At 38.5% G+C, this 22,056-nt stretch overlaps 1 protein-coding gene across 2 annotated transcripts in view; it reads right to left on the bottom strand.

Moving 5' to 3' along the window:
- Nucleotides 1–2,812: 2,812 nt before the first annotated feature.
- Nucleotides 2,813–22,056, bottom strand: part of CMTM4 (CKLF like MARVEL transmembrane domain containing 4) — a 41,352-nt gene continuing 22,108 nt past the window's right edge. Inside the window, exons 3-4 of one of the 2 annotated variants that reach the window (XM_040615055.1) lie at nt 12,943–13,041; nt 2,813–12,016 (exon numbers count right to left, since the gene is read on the bottom strand). In XM_040615055.1, the coding sequence (XP_040470989.1) occupies nt 11,843–12,016; nt 12,943–13,041 (273 nt within the window). In that variant the 3' untranslated portion in view covers nt 2,813–11,842. Of the gene's footprint in view, nt 12,438–12,942; nt 13,042–22,056 lie in introns of both variants that reach the window. The other variant, XM_040615056.1, reaches the window with a different exon arrangement.

A 22,056-nucleotide genomic window follows, 5' to 3' on the forward strand; every position in this document is an offset into this window, starting at 1 on the left:
CTACTGTAAAAGCCAATTCTGATTTGGGGAGGGGCTGACTCAGTCTTTTGTTCATCTCCTACCAGCAATATTACACTAAGCTCAGAGTTTGCTTGATTTTTTGGCTTTTATGCTTGCAAACTTATTTTTCTCCAACTGGTAAGACCAAAACAGCAGGAGCACTGGTTTCCCTGCAGTCCAGGACTCACAACACAAGCTACACTTGTGGCATGGATGCCTTACTGAAGTTCCTATTCAGCAGGGTCAAAATCAACCATCTCTTTTCGGTTTATAATGCATTCTTGTTCCAAACACGAGCCGTTTCCAGACCCCACGCAGGTTAACACACGTCTTGGTTACAACCACAGCACAACTATCGCCCTTTGGAATTCCTGTGCCTGCTGAACAGCACCCAGCAGCAGGCAAACCTGGGGAAGCGATGAGTTTCCAATACCAAGTGTGTAACAGAAGGATGTGTAAACACCCCAAGAAGCCTTGCCATCTGAACCCTGTGCACCAAAGCCACCGACGGGAAGGAAGAGCAATCAGCTGGCATCACAGATGAACAGCTTCATACACCTCTCGCACTGTCTGAAGGTCCCTCGCCTCCTATTGAACAGCTTTTATATGTATCTGCGGAGTATTTGTTCAGTCTTGTGCAGTAATTTTAGACAGGTGGTATTAAGGTATTAAAAAGACCTTTCCAAGAAGCCTTTTTAGAGTCTGACTGAAATAAGAGGCTCAACTGTCATTTTAACACACCGTCCATTACTCCACTTAATTCTGCTTTTCACCTGATACTGGTCAAAGTTCTCTAAGTCTTAAAAGTTCTAACTGACTAAGTAACTTCCAAGATACTAAGTGAAAAGCAGTATATCTAAGCCTATGTGGTGTTTGAGAATGCTTCCCCTAGCCTGGTGTGTTGGAAAGAAGACGACAATTTAATGCTCTGCATAGCAAGCAAATGTTTTTAATTCATTACGCTTCTGGTAAGTGATCATTGTGGAAATTTCTAAGCCTGAATTTTATAGCTGCATCTTGCCCTGCTAGGAGACCAGCAGCCTGTATCATTAAGTGAACACGTACTTGTGACCAAACACTTAAGTGTATGTTTCTGACACCTACACTTCTAAAATGCATAAATAACTGAGAAAACATACATCTGCTACTAGGCTGAGCTAAACCTCATAGCAGGCAGCTTGTAACCAACCTGATGACATTTTCAGAGATGAAAAACAATTAAGTGGTTAAATGGCTTCGTTCCAAAGACCAGGATACAAACTGCCCCTGAAGAGCAAATGCAAGATACATATCACCATGCATATGTAAAAACACAAGAAGCAGCTCCACCTAGCCATCCTTTTTTTAATATTTTTTTTTTTTTTTTTTAACATGGAGAGAGAAAGAATACATCAAGGAAGCAGAAGTTTATATAGGCACAGAAAATTTGAATCTTCTTACAGGATGCTTGAGTCACCATTTTGCATGGAGTATTGGTTTAGAAGTCAGGATGGAGACACCATCTCTTGTTTTATTTCTAAACAGGCCTGCAACAAAGAATCCACAAAGCAACTCAGATTTCTGCTCTGGATGTTTTGTAAAACAAAACATCTTCTAGCCCAGAAGGTAAAAACTCAGAAAATTTAAGTATATTTAAAAAAATAACTAAATTTTCCAATCTATTCCCTTGAAAAAGGAAAGAGCAATTCCATTGTTAAATTTTGGCCAGGTAATACTTGTGTTTGTTTCATGTGTTTTGGATACTGCCCATCACATTTTGTTAGCCTGATCCATTAACTAAGAAATCAGTTACAGTCTTTCCCAGGAGACTAACGGAAGATTCAGTATTTAGAAGTTAGAGAAAATAAACTTTTTTTTTTTAATTCTACTGCTAACAAAGCTTCTCCTGACCAAGCAACACCATCTATAACAGCAGCGGCAATATGGCATTAATCCCAGCACTTCAACTCTGTTTTCTTAAACAGCATCTGTTACATTAAGGCCTGATCTCCGAGGCGGTCCAACCGATGCAATACCGTAATGGATGAGAATCTACCACCGACAGCCCCACACAGGCAAACCGAGCTGGCCCACCTTGTAGCAGGTAAGTTGTACAAGCACGTGACACTCCTTAGTGAATCCTTCTGTAAAGAAGCTCAGTCATACCACCACCTCTGTCCACCTCCCCACATGCATATTATCCCTAAACAGTGTTTTAAGAGCATCACTCATATTTCCAAATCTTTGAACAACATTCATTCAACCATCCATGCATTTCCACAGTTCTTACCCTCATTAACCCAGCGCTTTCACCTTGCACCAGAAGCATGTGGATACCAAACATCCTGACTGCATTAAGGTAGGCCTTAAAACGTACAGCCCATGACTGGCACAGCGTTACCCACCCACTCTGGGATTTCAGCCCCAAAATTCCTTTTCAGACCAGAACGTGATGCTGCACACCAAAAGATACAGCGTTTCAGCCCATTACAGCACACCACATGGAGAAACTTCCACAACAGCAAGTCCACCACAACTATTTCAGCAAGAAAGCAGTCCCATGTGCTTTCTGCTACATATAACCTCTCATCAAGGACTGCTTACGCATGGGTTTTCATTAACTCCTGCATCTATGAAGTCTGTCTTGTCAGAGTCACAAAAAACATAAAAACCACTCAGACAGGGTTGGCTGGTTTGATGTTCAACCCCACGCCGTTCTCTTGCACAGAGAGTGCATTTAGCAACTGAACTTACTGAATTATCAACTTATCAACCACGACATTCAGTATAACGAGTTTATATGGCGCCTTTACAGATGAAGACAATGTTTCAGTACTTTAATATGTCCGTTTATTAAACAGGAAGTCCTTCACAAATGATTCCGTACTATATTGATCAAGGTAAGTGTTAGAAAACTACCATTTTCCCTACATAAAAAAATACAGACTTTTACCACTACGAAGACATGATCAGAAGAGTACCGTGAAAATCCATAGAGCTCAAATCTTCAAATATCAGAAAGAAAAAAGAGACAGAAAGCTAAGTAAATTTAAAAAAAATTACAAAAAGTATTGTGCCCATATACAGAAGACTGGAAAAGCAAAATGACATTTAAAATTGATAAATACACCATTTAAATTATGCTATAACAGTATGGATTTTTAAAAACAAGACTGCTTTCTGTATTGCAAAACGTTACAATTCTTTAGCTTGTGGTTTTTGTTTAGCATAAACACCAACAGAACAGAAGCACAGTACATACTGAAAAACAGTTACTGGTGTAAGAAAGTCGTGGGTTACGTTTTTTTGTAGTTACCTTGCCTTTGAAGTTGGTCAAGCATTACCAGCACAAGTTTCTCATACAGAGCTGGAACATGCTACAGTTACGCAAGTAAGTTACAGCTGTTGATCCTGAGAACACAGCGATCACAGCTGGTAGGTACCACTACGGAAAGCATCTGTTTTATCATCTGGCCTCCTATGCAGTTTGAGAACTTCAAGAACATTTACAAAAATAACGTGAAATTGCTTCAGGACTGTAAATTGTCTCTGTACGGACATTTGCTAATTAGTGATATTCTTCAAATCCTTCATCGAGATGTGGTGATGAATGGGTAGCTGATCTGCAGTCCCCTAAGTCAATGGGGAATTTTGCCTGAGTAAGGACAACAGAATCAGGTTCTGCATTTGCACAAAGAGTACGCTTGTACTTTCCTTGGCAAAACATTACAATATTTCTCATATCAAAAGCAAAATACCAAGGATATTACACAGCAGACTTGTGTTCATTTGATAAAAGGAAAATTGCATCCCCTTTGCTCAGCCAGAGATGGAATTCTCACCCACTACTTCAACTAATGCTTCTGAGCTGTTCACAATTACAAATCTGTCGGTATAGGAGCTATATCCCCAAGGGATAAAGTCCTTCCGTCAGGCCTGGTTACTCCTTCCTTGGACGCTATAAATCATAAATGATGAGCTAGAAACAGAATGTTTAGCATACACCCATTATGTTTTTCTCGAGGACCCCAAATCAGCACCAAGGATACAGATACCCCACATTGAACATCTCTTTGCTCAAGTCTGAAGTAAAGAAATTTGGTGTACCTTTGGCTCACACCAGCAACGTGCTTTCTCTCCATCTTTCAGGTAGCGGCTGAAGGCAGAGCAAAAGCGACACAATCTTTTGATTCACCATGCGATCAGATCTACTGCTTAGTGCACAAAGGGCAGTCAATGACTACAGTAGCCATAAATCTGCTATTAGTGGAAACAAAGCACGATGAAGCCAGAGATGCATTAGCGACTCACATTACAAAAATAGTGTTTACTGGTTTAATAAATTTACATCTCTATTTTTGTGACTGACAAGTGTTTATACCATACATGGAAGGCACCCTAGGTGAAGCAGTTTTTCGGTATTTGTTTACAATTCCGTGAAAAGACATACAAAGCGTCAACTTTCAAATCAAAATTGAACATTACAATGAGAAATAAATACATACTTTACTATTTTATTGTGGGTTCCTGAACCCTTACAAACTTCAACATATACAAATAGTTTCAAAATGACACTAACACAGAAGAGAGTAAGCCTAGACAGATATAATGATTAGCTAAGTCATTCGTTATATTATGTCATAAATGTTGTGTCTTAAGTATAGAAATCATTTTAAAATGCACTAGATTGGCCACAATATATAAATCAAAATATCTTCTTACTCCAGAACTGTGATGTATGAGTTAAAGCTGGATAAACTGTAGTGCTAAGATACACTCTCCCTCCACAATATCCAACAAGTAGAAACCGGTAAACATTCAAGATTGAAGTATAAACAGTAGAAAAATGAAGGTAGCAATTGTTGTAATAAAAGGGTGCTAGCCAGAACTACTTTAACCTGGAGACATCAGGATAAATGTAACATTACTGAAAACATTTAGACAATAGTACTTTTGGGATTAAAAGGTTACCAAAAGTGGTAAATCAGCCTACTTAAGAGAGGGTATTTTCTTTCAAACACATGAAGGTTTTAATTAAATATGTCTATTGAGACATTTGTCCAAAGCAAAACAAATACAATACCCTGAAATTTCTCATATTCTAGACAATAGTCTGTGACAGTCAGAAGAGGCAGATGGTCTATTTCGTTCTGCTACTCACATCCAGATGTTATTAAAATAGCTGTAGGGACCAGCCCCAATCAAAAAATAAGGAAAACCCCAGATACTCTGTTAATACAATCTGGCTATTGCTTTTTAAAATGTTCCTATGTCCTCATCCTGAATTCATGGAGATACGTTTCATATCCTTCCATATATGCTAACTGGCTTCTTAAAATTTTACCCATGAAGTCCATGGTATACAGATAAAACCTTCATAGTAAACACAAAGCTCTATGTTATAAATATGTCAATCAAGGTAACTATGTATATTGTATATAAAATTAAATATCTTCTGTTTGCCAAGTATAATTTAAAAAGGAATATCTGCGGCTAGTTATAAAAAAATATTTATTAACCCATAGAGATTAAAAGGCAATTTCACTAACTCATCCATCCAGCGCATCTGGAAGTTGCACTGGGATTCTGGATAGGTAACTTTAATCACATTCTCATGATAAATAGACAACTTACATTTCTGGGCATATAAGACACTTTTGAAAGCTGCATATCCCAAAAGAAAATTAGATTGTGTTGTATACACTAAATTAAAGGTTATCATAAATCACAGTGTAAGCAGATTTTTTAAAGATTATTTTTAGAATACAAATGGTTAAATTATAGACAGATTTTAAAAAGACAATGCAAAAATAAGACCAAAACAACAAAGGAACCCTTTCAGGTTGGACAGCACCACTCTGACTCTGTCAAACAGATCTATCCAGGTGGCCAAGTGGCTAACAAAGGAAAACAATATACCAGGAAAAACTCTTCAGGGGCATTCAGAGTTTTCCTGAGTATCTGTAGAAATTCATTTTTCACTTACTCCCTCTGTTAAAATAAAGAGAGGAATATGGCATAATATTTCTACAACCTATTTTTAAACATTCTGCTGGGGTTTGTACCCATTTCAGCATCATTTTTAAATTCTTACTTTTGTTGCCATGAAAATTCATACACGCGACATACCTATCTGCACAGTCTTTTTGAGCTTTGTTGGCCCTCCAAACAATCCATTATTTTATGCTATAAACAAGACCCAAGTACCCAATTTTCAGAAATGCCACATGACAGCTCATTTCGGAGAGGCTGAGCAAAAGTTAGTCTGAAACTATCCTTTCTTCTAGATGCGGAGCCCCTTGTGACGCAAGGACCTACGTCCCGCAGGTCTCTGCGCCAGCTACCACACCTCAGCTTTTAAGATACATCATTAACAACATCAGCACAGAAGCCCCCCAGCTGTACTACAGAGCTAGCACAGCCCCAGAGTTTGGAACAGAGAAATTAGTTCCGATTCAAGGTGTCTCTCTTCCCTTCTCTATAAAGTCCAGAAGCCATCTTTCCTTCTGTGGTTGGGCATTATTAACGTTCACGTATTTTGAAAGCACTGGATTATTAAGCATAAAGTGTGGGTTTCTCTCTCCTTCTCACCCTTTATCACATCTCAAATTCATGATAGGATTGTGCCTTTTTATTTATCCTAAATAACGCTGAAGATATTTGGCTCCAGAACTTTCAGTGCAAGACCTGTTCTTTATGCTCCAATTTTCACGTACCAAGCTATTGAGTATCTTATCTGAGCAGGAGAGAGGATATTATTTGCTACACTATTTGAATGGCTGTTAAGTTGGGGAGGGGTTGTTTGTTTTTTTAAATTATGCCCTGAAAACTTATTTCTAATTTTGAGTTGGGGGGGGGGGGGGTCCTTATGAAAGAGAACAAGTAGGAATGTTGACAAAGTTGTCATGGGACAAGGAAGTAACAGACACAGAACAAGAATTAAGGGGGGGGGGGGGGGAGCTGCATTAATGAAACACGTATTAACACAAGCATCTGCTGTGCCCGCAACATCCCCAGAACAGCACAAAGGTGCCAAATACCGGATTTGTTTAGGGACCTTAAAATTCATGGAAAACTAGTGGTCAATTCAGTCTTAACAGTTCACATGCATCTTGTAGCACATAAAATTCTGCTGCTGTGTTTCACAGCATTTTCAGAACCGTGCAGCCTGCCGCATCGGGAAGGGGCAACCATCATACTGTGCACAGTAATTCATGAGGGGGGCAGGGAGTAAAGTAAGATTATCTTAGGGAAGACTGGAAACTTTCCCCAGTTCTCCCCTCGTCCTTCTAGAATCAACAATGAAATAGAAACAGATAAAACCATTGGAGATGGTATCAGGAGATGCACAGTGAAACGTAGATCACAAAACCTACGAAGAAGCACCCCACATTCCTGATATTATTGAATTGACATGTAAGAGACATCTTTAAGCAAAAAATAAGAAGCTGCTTCCAAGGCAAAGCTCGCTGCTGATGCAATGCTTCTGAATACAAAGCTCATCATGAGTAACACAGACTGGAATATAGGCATCAAGTCTCTATAAAGTCAGTACCTTGTCTCAGAAAAGGCAGAGGCAGATGGATCTCTAACCCTCTCGACCTCTGCGCATGCGGCTCCTACTGGAAAGCTTACAGACACACATGCTGTATACCAGCCAGTTTCCAAAGTCCGAGCAGAAATAATGTTTCCCCTGGCACATCTAGCCCAAACATCAAAAGCTATAACAAAGGGAAGAGTATCATAGTTAAGCAAAGGGCCGTATTCTTACCTTCCCTACACTGGAGCAGAAACTATAGAGATCAATAAAGAAGGCTTAAAAAAAATCAAATATTAAAACCTAAGATAGATGAGGCATGAATGTACAAAATGAAAGGATCAAGTGGAGAGTAAGAAGCAATCAACGTGTCAAATCAGTTCTTAATTATGGTTTCAGAAACTCCTATTTGTAGGCAGTTTGCACACCATTACAGGAATGTATGACAAACTTGAACTAAGGCTGACAATACTGAACATACATAGCATTAAGAGGAGAATCTTCATATAACACTACACAACAATATTATGCTGTTGCTCCAATCATATCTTACATTTAATCTTCTGATGTCTGTGCATAAGTTGCAAAATTTACCATCGTTTCTACATGCAGAAACACACAGACACTGCGCATCCCAGGGCTTAGTTTGACAAGAGGACTAATCGGAACCATTACAGATTCAAGCACCTCATTCCTCCAAGGTTCTAATTTAATTTAATCTAAATCAGTGTTTAGATTTGATTTAGTTTTAGTTATAGTGGGGTTTGAGTCCCCTTATAGAGCTAGACAGCACTCAAGGACTAAGAGAAGTTATCACTATATGCTTAGCAATTACAAGCAAGATTAACTGGCCGGGAGAAGCAATTAATGTCACTTTTCTAAGCACGTTTGAAAAAGAATTTAAACTTTCTACTCTATCTTCTTCCTTTGGAGTTTGTTGTTTGTTTGTTTTATAATGACTGTAGTCTGCATAACAGTCTTAAAATATTACCACCTCTTTAATATAACCATGTAAAATTAAGTCTGAGGGGGTGGGGGAATCAACCCTGTATGTCATGCAATCTTAATGTTTCAAATTTAGTTGTCTCACAGCTACTTTATTTTCCTTCTTTATAATCCAAATAGTAAATAACATCTGTGCAGAGTAATAAATGCTTAACTTAGACTTTTAGAAAGTATATACTGTACAATACTAAAATAATCTTTGGTCCCCAAAATAAGGAAATTACAAATTTACATGGTTTTGTTTTACAAAGTGTATCACATAGTATTTAAATTAATATTCTCTCTGAATTACACCCTGAAAGTTGTGCTAAGCTTATGTCATGATGTAAGTAATAAATAACGGCATACTGTTCTCAGCTCAAGAAAACTCACTTCACATGTAAAACTGCACAAGGTCATTCAGGTTTGCTAAGCAACATGATTATCAACATGCTAAGCAACAAGTATTACACTGTACTGGAAGTATAACTGCATCGCTCTACATGTGCCATTCCAGCTAAAAGGTGACAGAAGCTTTTCATGATCTCCAGAAAATGCTCAGTGAAGTTATCCTTTTTTTTTTTTTTTTTTAGGAGAGGGAAGGTATAAGGATTTGAAAGATAGCAAATTCATAAACTTACAGATGCACGAGACCTCCCACAGCTCTGAACAGAATCAGCACAGGGAGCACAGGCGAGGAATGGTGCATCCTCTTACATAGGTACACACCACCGCAGCCCTTGTCGTTAACCAGCACACAGGATACACTCCTAACGAAAAGAAAGCTTTGCTATGCATCGCCTAACTTCTGTTTCTTGATTTCAGAGGATTCCACTCCAAAAGCATGGCTCTTCTGGAGGACAATATTCTATATTTGGGGGTGGGGGTTGGTTTTGGGGGGTTTCTTTTTTGTGTTTTGATTTTGAGGGTTTTTTGTTGTTTGGTTTTGATGGTTTAAGGTTTTTACAATCTTTATACAAACTGCTTTAATGACAGTTTAGGTATGCTTGGCTATTTTTTAAAAGGTTCTTTTAATAATTGACAGTATCTACAAACTCTCCTTACAAACTATGCCAATACTAGGCACTGCTGAAAAACAGCAGGGCTGTAACAACTGCACTGTCAATAACAAACAAAATTATTTCATACCACACTGAGCATGGAACTGTCCTTTACTTTTCATGAAACACAGAGTAATCTTGGTGAGACACCACTTCAGTAAAATGTTCTAAACCCAACACTAGAGGCTGGCTTACATGGTTTGATCTTTTTGGTTTTTTTAACAGGTGTTCCCTTGGCATTAACATTCAATGAAGCACAATGAAATGTCACTGTAGCAACTGGTAAACCATTACTCATTAAGAAAATGCAAGTTTTCTTTAACCTCATTACTAACTCCTTCCGAATTTTAATCTCCACCTTAGCCACTAAGATGAAATGCACTGCAGATATTAGTAAACTGAAAATTAAAAAAGACATCCATTTTGTCACTTCTTTTTTTCCACACATCAAAAAAATTCTCTGTTGCTTGATTAGAACATTGCAGCATTAGGCTCACAGCTGTCACTATCCCAGTTTCTCCTGGTACTAAAAAAGCCCAGGCACTTCTATTGATCTTCTGTGTGGTATAACCAGTTTTTCATGTTTAAAAATGACCCATCTGCAACATATTGCTGTTTGTTCTTAAGACTCCACTTAACTGCACTCATCCACTTCGGAGTACAGCTACGCAAGAACACCATGCAAAAAGTGTTCAAGTCAAATGTGAGAAATTCAGGCATACATGACATACAGGTCCACTGATTTCAAAGATTCTATCGACTTACACCAGAAAGGAATTCAGCTCAAGAGACCTCCCACACACATTTTCATGTAACACACAGACATGCATATGCCAAATAATGGATTACATAAAAATACTAATAAGACGACCGGAAAAACATCAAGAGAAATCTTCCTAATAATATTATGATATTGTCTAAGTGATTACTACAGAATTTGAGTTTTGAGTGGTGAAAATAGCCTTCTCACCACTAGATTCAATGAAATAAGAAAATCTGAGTTAGGTAAAACTATTTCTAAAAAAATCAATACACCTATATTATCCTCCAATTATCTAAACTCATTTTTCCAAGAAATATTAGGGGAAAAAATTGCAGAAACACCCAGTTAAAAGAATTTTAAAACAAACAAAAACCCCAACCAGTTTTAGCTACTACCAACAGTTTTAGTTTTAGAAAAAACAACCAGTCATCTAAAAAAGGAAAGTATTTATCTTGCATTAATAGTGATATTGCAACCCTAGAAACACTTTACAAAGTGTATCATAATTTTTTGCTAGTTCTTGCTTACCCTATGCTTCTTAGAAAGGCTGAACCTGGAAAAAAAGAAAGCCATGACTTGAATGCAAGTATACTGGATGACAACCCCTTCTTTCTCTATTGTGCCACTCAACCCCCTTTTCTCCACCCTGCCTCCCATGTGTATTTATTTCCCATTTTGAAATGAAAAAAACCAGAACGTATCCCAACATTAGCAGAAAACCTGGTACTTGCACTTGATGCACTATGGCCACCATTCCGCACAAGTTCAGATCTGGCCAACTTCCAAGTAACCCACAGAGTAACCAATCCACCAAACAAAAAATGTGAAATGGTTGTCCATTTCATTTATGTAAGTGCACCAACAGTGAAACTGCAGGAGATCTTGCAGATGAGAACTGAGCGGCACTGCCAAGGCTGCATGTAGATCACAGGATCACGGCACGGTGGGGGTTAGAAGGGACCCCTGGCGATCACCTAGCCCCACACCCTGCTAAAGAAGGTTCACCTAGAGCAGGTTGGATACAGAGTTCGTTGGATGTAATACATGGCTAAAGTTATTGCTATTTGTGTCTCACTTCCTTCTCACACGTATTATATTTACTTTGGGTGGATTTCTTTCCTGTATTAACCAATTAATGTAGTGCTGGGTCTTAGTGTTTACAACAGACGAAGAAACAGTGGCAGGAACACACATATGGATGGAGAGGGATGGAAAGTACCGTGCAGTTAATCCAAAACAGTAACATACTTCAAAAACATATATACATATTATATAACCTATATAATATATGTATATATATATGCAAGCATCTTAAACTGATCTTGCTTTTGAATGACCAACATTTACTGCCTTCATGACAACAGCTTCTGACTCAATGTATCTCTGCACATATGCAGGGCTGGGCATTCTTTGCCACCATCTGATCTTTTCTTCCTTAAATAATGAAAAAACCCTTTATTCCATGAGGGAGTCAAGCACTACTTCTTTTCCCTTTGCAGTCCCATTGGAATGTCGCTTTCACGCATCCAGACGCTGAATCTCAGGGCGATGATCTACTTCTCTGGATTCTGTCCGAGCACGTATGTAATCACTGGTCTGCCGACTATTTTGCTGTCTGCTGTTCATTCGCCACTTTTTAATAGCTAAATACGTGTTCACAGCATACACTGCCATTGCCAAGAAACCAAATATCTACAAAAAGTAGAAAGAATTGTCAAAGACAATTTTTGAAAACAAGAACAATAGTAGTTTCACAACAAATTCCTCAGAAGCTTAGTTTTCTACTTTATTTGCACTGACAAGTCATTCTGGCCTGTAAAATTGATGTTTTTCTTCTTCAATGAACTAGAGAATCTGCAAAAGCAAGTAAGAGCAACGATCCCAGAAAACAAAGTTCTCTGTCTACAAACATGACAATTAAATCCTGCAATGCAACGTCAATGGAAGAACCTCTTGTAAAGAAGAATACAGCTCTTCATCCAACAGTTCATTCCTCAGGGCGCACATAACAGTGAACAAATGACAAGAGAGCAGACGACCAGTCCAGACCATCAGCCTGGAGAAGGAGCTGATCTGCAGTTCTTCCTATATACTTCTGCAGAACTGTTGTGTGCTTTTCAATACCCAGGTTTGAAAGAGAAAAAAAGGTTGCCAACTCAAGCACAAAATTAATTTGCTTGAACTTACTGTTCTAGATTTTAAATCTTGAAGTACTACTATACTCCACAGAACAAAAAAAAAGTGATCTATAGTGAGCAAGAAGAATTCAGCAAATTATGTGTAAGCAGTTCCAATTTCTTGTGAATTTTTGGCTCTATCTTTTCCGTAGGCTTGCAATACAGAGCAGTACCGTCTGAGCTAGCTATAAAGAGGCAAGGCACGTTCAACTGTTAAAAGGGTTCTCTGCAAGTCGTTTTTCTGTTTGTTCTTGCCTCAAGCTTTAAGACAAACAACTCAAAGGACATCAATACTTTTAATATCAGAATTAGCTTACAGCCAGCTGTAGAATTAGAAGTAAATTGCAATGGCAAAGGCAACAGGAGTATTCAATGAACACAAAGAAAAAGTTATTTTTAGTTTCAATAGAAAAGCCATATATAAAAAGTTCAAATTCTTACCACAGCAGCAATTTCTGCTCCAGTTTTATGGTTTAAAGCAGCAAGTACTACAGAGGCAATGAAAAAGAAGAAAGTGCTGAGTCCAGTGTTGACCAGATCCTAAAAAATAAATTCATTAGCATTACTAAACAATGATTCTTTGCTTGCTTGTATTATAAGCAATAACAGAAGAGGGTTAAAACAAGAACTACAGCACTCTTTCCCCACTTTCTATGCAGTTTGTCACTGATACAAAAGAAGGCAAGGATTATTACACAGGAAACACAGCCATGTGTGCACATCAGTCTGTGAACTGAAGTCAAATAGCACATACATAGAAAGCACCAGTGCAGATTCTGGATGTGCTACCTCAATTTCTGCTAGGGTTATTAGAAAAGTACTATCAGCATGAACACTGAGTAAAGCTGTTCTGCTTCAGCTGAAGTAACCTGAATATCCAACTTCAGCACACCAGGAACCCCTCAGTATCTTTCACATCACAACAGTGGTCCATGCACTGCCCAGATAAAGAACTTGTAAAAAAAAAACACGTCATGAATGTTTAGGCCTTCATTATAGAAAACTGCATGTTCTATGCTATTTCTACAAACAACAGCTGCTCATACTGTGAGAATACACAGGTATTTACATATTTATTGCATAAAATTGACGTTTCAAGCAGACATTTTAGAACATATGCACAGCAATACCCCAAGGGCACCTACGTTCAGGGGAAACTCTTGCTTTGCTCCAAGCACAGAAAAATGACAGGCAACATGCAATTTAGTTACATATATACACTGTATGTGTCACAGTGTTCACAAGACTATGCTGCAATGCCTTACATAAAAGCAGGGTCATTAATATATCAATGGAACATAAATAAGAATTCTGAACGGCAGTTAATAGCGCAAGAATAACTATGTCAATACAAGACTATCTGATCTGACTTGAGAAAAAAATTTAGGAATTGGAACATGAAAATAACGAAAGAAACAAAATGCTAGATTCATTAGGGACTAGCTGTTCACCATGTCACTCATAGCATCTTTTACCATTTTTCTTTAAATGTGATACATCTCTGTAGTGTATGTACAGTGCAATATACATATGTAGGAAATAACAGACTGTCATGGTAACTAAATGAATAGGTGAAGTCAGGGAGAAAGAAAGGGTGTGGAAGAATCAGGGAATGGCAGTTCAGCACAAATATCCTAAAGGAACATGAAAACAGTGAGGTGAATTACCATCACAGACAAAAGGGATGGAAAGAAAACCCGTATACAAGTTTGTTGTGCAACTTACAGTTTTGAGTTAAAGAAAAAAAGAAATACAACAAAACTACACTGAACATGCCAACTTTCACCATTAAAAAATATCCCATCACCACTCTTAAATTAGAATTCAAGGACAAATTTGTTCTACTTGACTCTGTTCTTTCACATGCGAGCCAGGCTCGCTTCCTGTTCCTACTCCTCCACTTACTACAAATAGACTTTTTAAATTTATTTTATTTTTCCCCAAAGTGCATCTTTTGAAGTGGTGTAAGAAGTTATGCTTAAAAAAATGAAGATACAAATCTAAGCTTATTCCCTGGGTAAGAAAACTGAAGACACAAATCTGAACTTATTGCCTGGGTATGAAACCCATGACGATGTTCCAGCCACACAGCACAAAGACTTTGAAAAGACCATTGTCATCCAGCCACCCCCAAAACATCTGTTTTTCTAGCCATGACTGGAGAATGCTTTAGAAAGTAACTGTAAAAACCAACGGTTTCTGGCACTGTGTTATTCACAGGGAAAACTATCTATTTTGAGGGCACTGACTCAGCAACAGCTGGTTATCAAAATTAAATGTACCCGGGGATAAACTGTATGATGTACCACTGTGGCCTGGTCCTCCTCTAAAAGGGGGACTTTCCCAAGGAAAGAGAGGCTTCCATTGTTCATTGCCATTTCCACCCACATGTTGATTTCACAAGCCCAGTAAGACCCAAATTGTCTTACCAAATAATAAGGAAACAAAAGCAAACCGTGGGTCTCAAACTCCTACCATCTTTTCACCTGCCAGTATGTAATTATAGAGATAATTTTCATCTCTGTTCAAGCTTACCAAGACAGATGTTATCTGGTACTTACAGCATTAAACAAAATTGCAATGTTATTAAATAGTTATTCCAGTTCTTATTATACAACTTCTTGCTTTGCAGAGATAAAGACAAAAATGAAGATACTAGAAAAAAAATGGCATTACATAATTTCTCCAGGTATCCTCTCCAACTCTACATTTAACAGCTCTAACTGTGCTTCTGCGACTGCAAACAAGAGCTGCAGTTCTCATGGGCACAAACCTTTTCTCACTAGAGGGGAAGTGTCACTAAATACATGACAACAGATACCAGACAACAGTATTCAACACATTCATCAGGCCTCTATAGTAAACGTACGTATGTCACCAAGAATGCTGGAACTAAATACAGAGGAGAGAGCAGCTATGCTCCTGAATAACTTTTTAAAAAATTAGTTCAACCCGAGGTCAAGTTGTGTATTTTACGACCAGAGTACATTTGTCAGCTGCAGGAAGGCCTTGCAGAATGGAGACAAAATTCTAGAAGAAATAACCCAGAAGAACTTGGCAATTAAAGGGGGTAAGCATCTCAAGATGTGATGCCATGGCAAAAAAAGGGAGCAAACCCACTTATACATTCCTCTGGACATATGTACACGATAGGTGTAAGGTGGTAATCTTACCTTCGCAGGGGACACTGGAATGCCGCATCCTGTTCCGGTATCCACATTTTTAAAAGTATGTTGAAAAATTGGACAGGGTACAGAGAAGAGCCACAAAAGTTATTTGAAAGGAGGAGAAAATTTCTCACAGTATGAAGCAAAGAACCTAAACTGCTTTGAATATTAAAGACATTGAGCTGTGTACATGAAGACTCCAGTGTTCAAGTAATCAAAAAATACTAGTTGTTTTAAAAGTTTAACATAGAAAAGCACAACAAAATTAATAGCTTAACAAAATCAATAGATGCAAAGTTCAGACAAAAGTCATATGCAAAATGAAGTAAGTTTTAATTGTAAGGGAACCAACCATCAGAACAGCCAAAGATGTGCTTAATACTCCACCTTTTCACTTCTTATAATCCAGGTCATATTTTTTCAGACAGCCATTTTGTACTTCCTTAGTACCATACTTAAAGACTAAGTGGACGACACATAATGCTCTATGATTTATGGGGTCAGATGTGCTTATTAATCAATCCTACTGACCTGCTGACTTTTTGAATCTGCCAGTTTTATCATCTTGCCAAAGGAGAACAGTATAAGCAAGACCGCTAGACCTATCCACAGCATGACACACATTACCATCTGTCCCCACGCTACAAATTGACTTGAAGGCTGCTTGTAAGAAATTTGAGATACTGCAAAACATACATATATACACTGAAATTAGACTGCTGGTGCCTCTGTCATGATTATTCCAGGAAACCATAGATGTAAGTACATTAGAAACTTTGTCATCATCACTGGCATTTTATTTCATTGTACTCTTTACAAAGAAAATCAAGTTTGTCCCTGCAAAGAATCCACCAATTCAAATCTTTAATTCAACCTTGAGGCTCCCACTTACTCATTTCCGCAATTCCATTTTCCCTGGTTAAGTCAAAACTTTTTAATGCAACTAATAATTGATTCACATTCATACAGTAAGGCTGGTTTCTTAAAAAGCTACCACTAACACAATCTTTCATATCCATGGATCAGACTGTTTGGAGCTTAAGGAGCAATGACACAACAATAGCATTCATACACATATATAATGGTAACATCACAGATGCAAATATCGGTGGACGGTTTTAATCCAAAAATTGGTACTTACTATTTAGAGCAGAAAGATAAGACAAGAAAAAATACAGTGGTTTTGGACAAAGTCAGAGCAGAAACAAAAGAAAATGAACTACAGCAAGAACTCAAGAAGGACACTCCCTAAAATAATGTAGCTTTCTTCCACGTAAGAGAAATGAATAATCGTGACAATAAAAAAATAAACTAATTGAAAAAAGATGAGCCATTTCAAATCTGGCCATGATATAGCTGAAGTTCTTGCTATTATATTTATAGACAAAGTAAAAACCACATCACACAGACAGAAGAATTTCTGCTGAAATTACAGCAACCTCATGAGACAGTATGCTGTGCCATAAAATACTGTACAAAGCTGCCATCCATAACAGAACAAAATCCATGAGCTGAATCAAATCCACTCTAGACTGCTGCTGCTCCCTTTCTCTTTCCAAAATTATTTAAAATGAAAGACTGACTTCTAGTCACTTGCTGGTTACTGTTCGCAAAAAAATACTTTTAGTCCAAAGGAGAGTATCCAGGGACATATATTTGCTCCTGCCATCACCACCCATCTGTCCGAAGGGGCATAAGGCAGGACGCATCTTAACTTGTGGATGAAGATGGGTTTATGCCAAGACCACATATTATACTAAAAGAGGATGAGGCTTTTGTTCTGCTGATTCTGCTGTAAAGGTGGGAAACTCTAGAAAATAAAGGGCAGCATCCTAGGGTCTTTCGTTTTTAATGGTATGGGTAGGTACAGTTCCTGGATTAATGAGGATGGAAAAGCTGAATAGGTGCTATGAATGAGAGGTCTGTTAACAGACCTGAAAACTCCCACTAAGAAACTCCTGAAAGCTGCAAGGCACATCAGCTTTGAAAGCTTCTGTTCAGTCTTCCAGTTCAGTACGTTACCAGGAGCTGGCTCTGATGCTCAGACGCATCAGTGATATCCACTGCTCTCCATGACTTCACGCATGCAAACTTTTAAAGACATTCAATCAAGACACATGATCTGCCTTTTTACCCTGTGTTTTGCGGCAAAGTAAGAGACTGCACAAGTGACCAGGTACTATTTAAAAGGGAGACAAGGCCATACTGCAATTGTAATTTGTATAAACAAAAATATGGTACTTAAAGCGGTGGTTGCTTTTGCCATTTGCTTTCTGAAATCCAAAATCTTACATTTACATGGACTTTAAAGCAGCTAAATCAATCTAATATGGAAAAGACGCCTGCACATTCCAAAAGCTTGACTTTGTCACAACAGGTGACAGAAGTTAGTGGCCTGCTGCTCTCCAGGTTATTTTCCACAAAAGAGAGAGTCGAAAGTAAAATTTCATTTTAGCTCTGTTTGGGTTTTGGTGTTCGTTTTTCAGTTGGCAGGAGAAGAGAGGAGGAGTGTGGTGGTTGTTTGGGGGTTTTTTGTGTGTGTGGGGGGGGTTGTTGTTGTTGTTTTGGTGTCTTTTTTTTTTAAATAGCCCTAATCTCTCCACCAACTAGTACCTCTTTACTTGAAAGGTTTAGGAACTTTTTCTTGTTTCCATATGAAACTATCGATTTGAATTTCACAGACATACCAGTCAGTCCTCTAAACCAAGTACCTCTAGTTAAACTCCCATAATTTTACTCCATAATCGCATTATTAAACATTGCATGAGTATTTTGCACCACAATTAAAAATGGAAACACGGTTTCTCAAGCAAAAATAAGCCCTAGGTAGAATGAACCAAATTTAGCTGCATGGGCATTAATCCCCATCTCGTTTTTTCTCATTTGCTTAGGCTTTCATAGGTACAGAAACCTTTATTCAAACACTAGATTCGCCTAAACATCACCTCCCCCTGACAAAATAGTCAGTGACCACCGGTTTCAGAAATACACTAGTGACCCAGAGGGCTGGATTCACACTGTGCAGAGATACCTTCGTGCCCATCTCACAGCGTGGGGCTACGCTGCCTGGCCCCTGCGCAAGGCTGAAGGTCCCCATGGGTCCCATGTCATACACAGCAGCCTCCAAAGGTCTCCAGCATTCATTTGCAGGTGCTCCATTTCAGCACTACCATTTGGTCCCCGGTGTCTGGCACCTGCTAGAAATCATTTCTATTTCCAGCACCTCAAGCAAAGTATGTAAAAAAAATCTGAATTAACAGAAGCAACTTTCAAAAACCTTGGTCAGCTCTCTGAAAGGTCAGGGACAAGCTATGACTTTAAAGAAATAAAGAAGTGGCCTTAAAAAGAAGATTCATATGATTTTATTTACTTCTAACTATTTTTGAGTTGGAATGCAAGCCCTGTTAGATGTAGTAACTCCACTGTAAATGACAAAACACGTTGCTGAACAAATGCTTCTACAATCCCAGTTTCATTTTGCTTTCTTGAAGATCACCTGCCCCATTTACCTCTCAGTTCTTTCTTAGCTACTCCTCACTGCTTTCCCTGCATGTTTTTTCAATAAGCAGCCCTGCACACAGACAGGCCCAGCTCTTACTGTCACAGAGCAACAGACCTTACTAGCGGTAACTACCAAACCATGGAGTATTTCTGGTATTTAAAACGTGTGTTTGCATTTCTTACAGAATAATGCATCATTTACACCAGACTGCACCAAATGAGAACTGTCCGTGAAGAGCACTAACCCAGAGGAAATTAATTCTGACATTTTAAAAAATTTGTAAAATACTCATTTTTATCCTTAATGGGTTTTGCTATTTTGACAGCAGTAAACATAAATGCGACAGATGACTTAATTTCTCATTCAACAGCTAAGCAAGCCAAAGAAAACAAAGATGTTTTTTCAAAACAGAAGAAAAAATATTTTTTTTAAAAAAAACCCACAAGATTACCCTGTGAAGGCCTTAGAACTACTCTTCAGAGCCAACACTGGCATAAGACAGTTTCTCATACTGGCACTGCATAAAATTTTCTGCCAACTGCTTCAGGTGTCAGTTGCTTGCACATTAAGTTTCATCAGTGCAACAACCAGGGGAAAAAAAAAAAAAGCCTGCAAAGATGAAATAAATTTTCAGGCAACACAAAATACAGCCACTGCTCTGTGTCTTCTAAGAGACATACCTGACTCCTCGTGTCTCCTCCCCATACCAGTGCTTCCCTGGGACTGTTTCCAGGCTAGTAAGCCTGGTGGGACTCGCTGTGCTCAGTGCTGTGCCTCAGCTTTGAGGCTGCTCTAGGCTGAAAAACTCTGCATTCGGAGTCACACAATACATTATACCAGAACTCCAGTGTATGTTTAAAAAGAAAATAAAAATCAATGTTCAAAATCTATCAGAAGATTTCTTCCTACACACAAAACAAATAGTCTGTTCTACTGGCTGATGATGCAATGATTCACATCTGTAACTACTCAGATTTCTCTCATCATACAAATTCTTATCCAAGAGACACTGTCAAATTCCAGTATTCCCAGCCATTGGCCATCACTTCTCCCCCTCCCCAAGTTATCTCAGTTAACAGCCATGAAAAAAAAAGGTACTGCAGCATTATAGCAGATCCACTCTGCAGTGACAGTCACTGTCAGAAAGCCTGGCAAACCACACGCAGATTCACCAGAACACCAAAGCTACTACCTAACTTCTGTAAACTTTCCTACCCCATCCCTACTTCGAGGGCCATGTCACACACGTGTTTGGCTGCAAGATCTTACCCTCTCCCCATAGATCACACAAGATTCAAATAATGAATTAAAAATGGATAATTTAGCCAAATAAAATTAGAGCAAGCATTCAGTTAACTCTGAAAACAAACATTTCAAAGCAGCAGCCCATCAGTTAAGGAGGAATCTGTGCTGTGCCCTTCATTCCCCTACACCACTTGCCAGTCTCCTTGCAGAATAGGTTCCCTCTGAGCTGTGAGGCATAGCATAAAGGGAATGGAAATTTCCACTGACAGGTTCCCCAGCTTTGGCATTTTTGCATAATATTCATAGTGCTGCACAACACAACAAGTGACTGTTCTTTCATCTTACTGTAACAGACCTGCCTCTTTCCAGCACACCCAAGCAAGGATTTCTCCTGTCTTACCATCTCTACATTTCTTTCATGTTTACCTCAGGAAAACATGAGAACAGTTGGCAAGTCTTCTGGGATCCAAACAAAACTCTTCTCCCCAAACAGCTAAAAATATATATTTAAAACAATTTTTTAAATCTGCATATCTGTTCAGTGCCAGTATATACTGATCCACATTTTCATTCCAAGCAGGGGCTGTGGACATCAGACAATATCCACAACACATTACAAAGAAGTCTAATTTTAATAAAGTATTAAAGGAAACAATCCTGTGTTGGATAATAGCAGCTGATGGCCTGATACTTTCTGATATGTAAGATCATTTGAAAGCAAGTGGTTTCAAACGGTACCTAAGAAGTTTGTTCAAGTAGCTGTTCTTAAAGGAAGCCTTCTTCCTAAATTTAAGACTACTAAATTCTTTCAAGCACCGTAGCAGCTGCTTCTTCTCACACAGCTTCTAAAAGCCAAGTCTGAGACTCTTCACAAGGGAAACATCCATTATAAAGTCCTTTTTGTAAAGCATGTACATTAATGAAGTTATATACAAGCAGCAGTGACTTCCTCCTAAAGCATTCAGGAGTGGGAAGTCTTGTGCAGAAAGCAGCTCCTATGGTAATTGTAATATACACAAGCTGCAAAATGATCAAAAAAACCACCAAAACACAGAAAAGTACTAAATATTGAAAGAGGTAAACAATGGTGCAGTATACATCTACACTGTAAAGAACAGAACGCCAAAATAAGCCCCCAAAAAATTTAGCCACAACTCCACATTCTTAGATTTCCTACTAACTTTGCCAAAGTAATCTCCCATAGGTGTTTTAGCAGCAGCTTTTGATCTCCCACTCTGTATGTGCAACAGCAAACAGCAATCTGAATAACGAAGATACTCTCACACTCCTCTCAGAGTAACTGTTTGATCAGACTAACAATTATTAAAATCAGTAAGCAATACCAGGAAGAAGGATGGGAGACATGGTCTCATCAGTTAACAGAAGTCAGAAGCTTCCAGTTCTTGCTTCTTTAGACATCTTCGGTATAATGATGGAAGAAGCATTTAATCTTCAGTACATAACTAAAAGAATGAGATTTGCGAGATCATGACAATTTACTTCTACCACTATTGATCTGGCAATATGCAGCAATGTAAACTAAACCAAAAGCATTTGCATTGTACTCCACTTGCCCTTCAGGTTGAACTCCGACCATGTCATGCTGCTCCATGCCATTTAGGTAGGGGATTCAGAGTATGA

Source organism: Falco naumanni, chromosome 15 (genome assembly GCF_017639655.2).
Source record: "Falco naumanni isolate bFalNau1 chromosome 15, bFalNau1.pat, whole genome shotgun sequence".
In the NCBI taxonomy this organism is placed as follows: Eukaryota; Metazoa; Chordata; class Aves; order Falconiformes; family Falconidae; genus Falco; species Falco naumanni.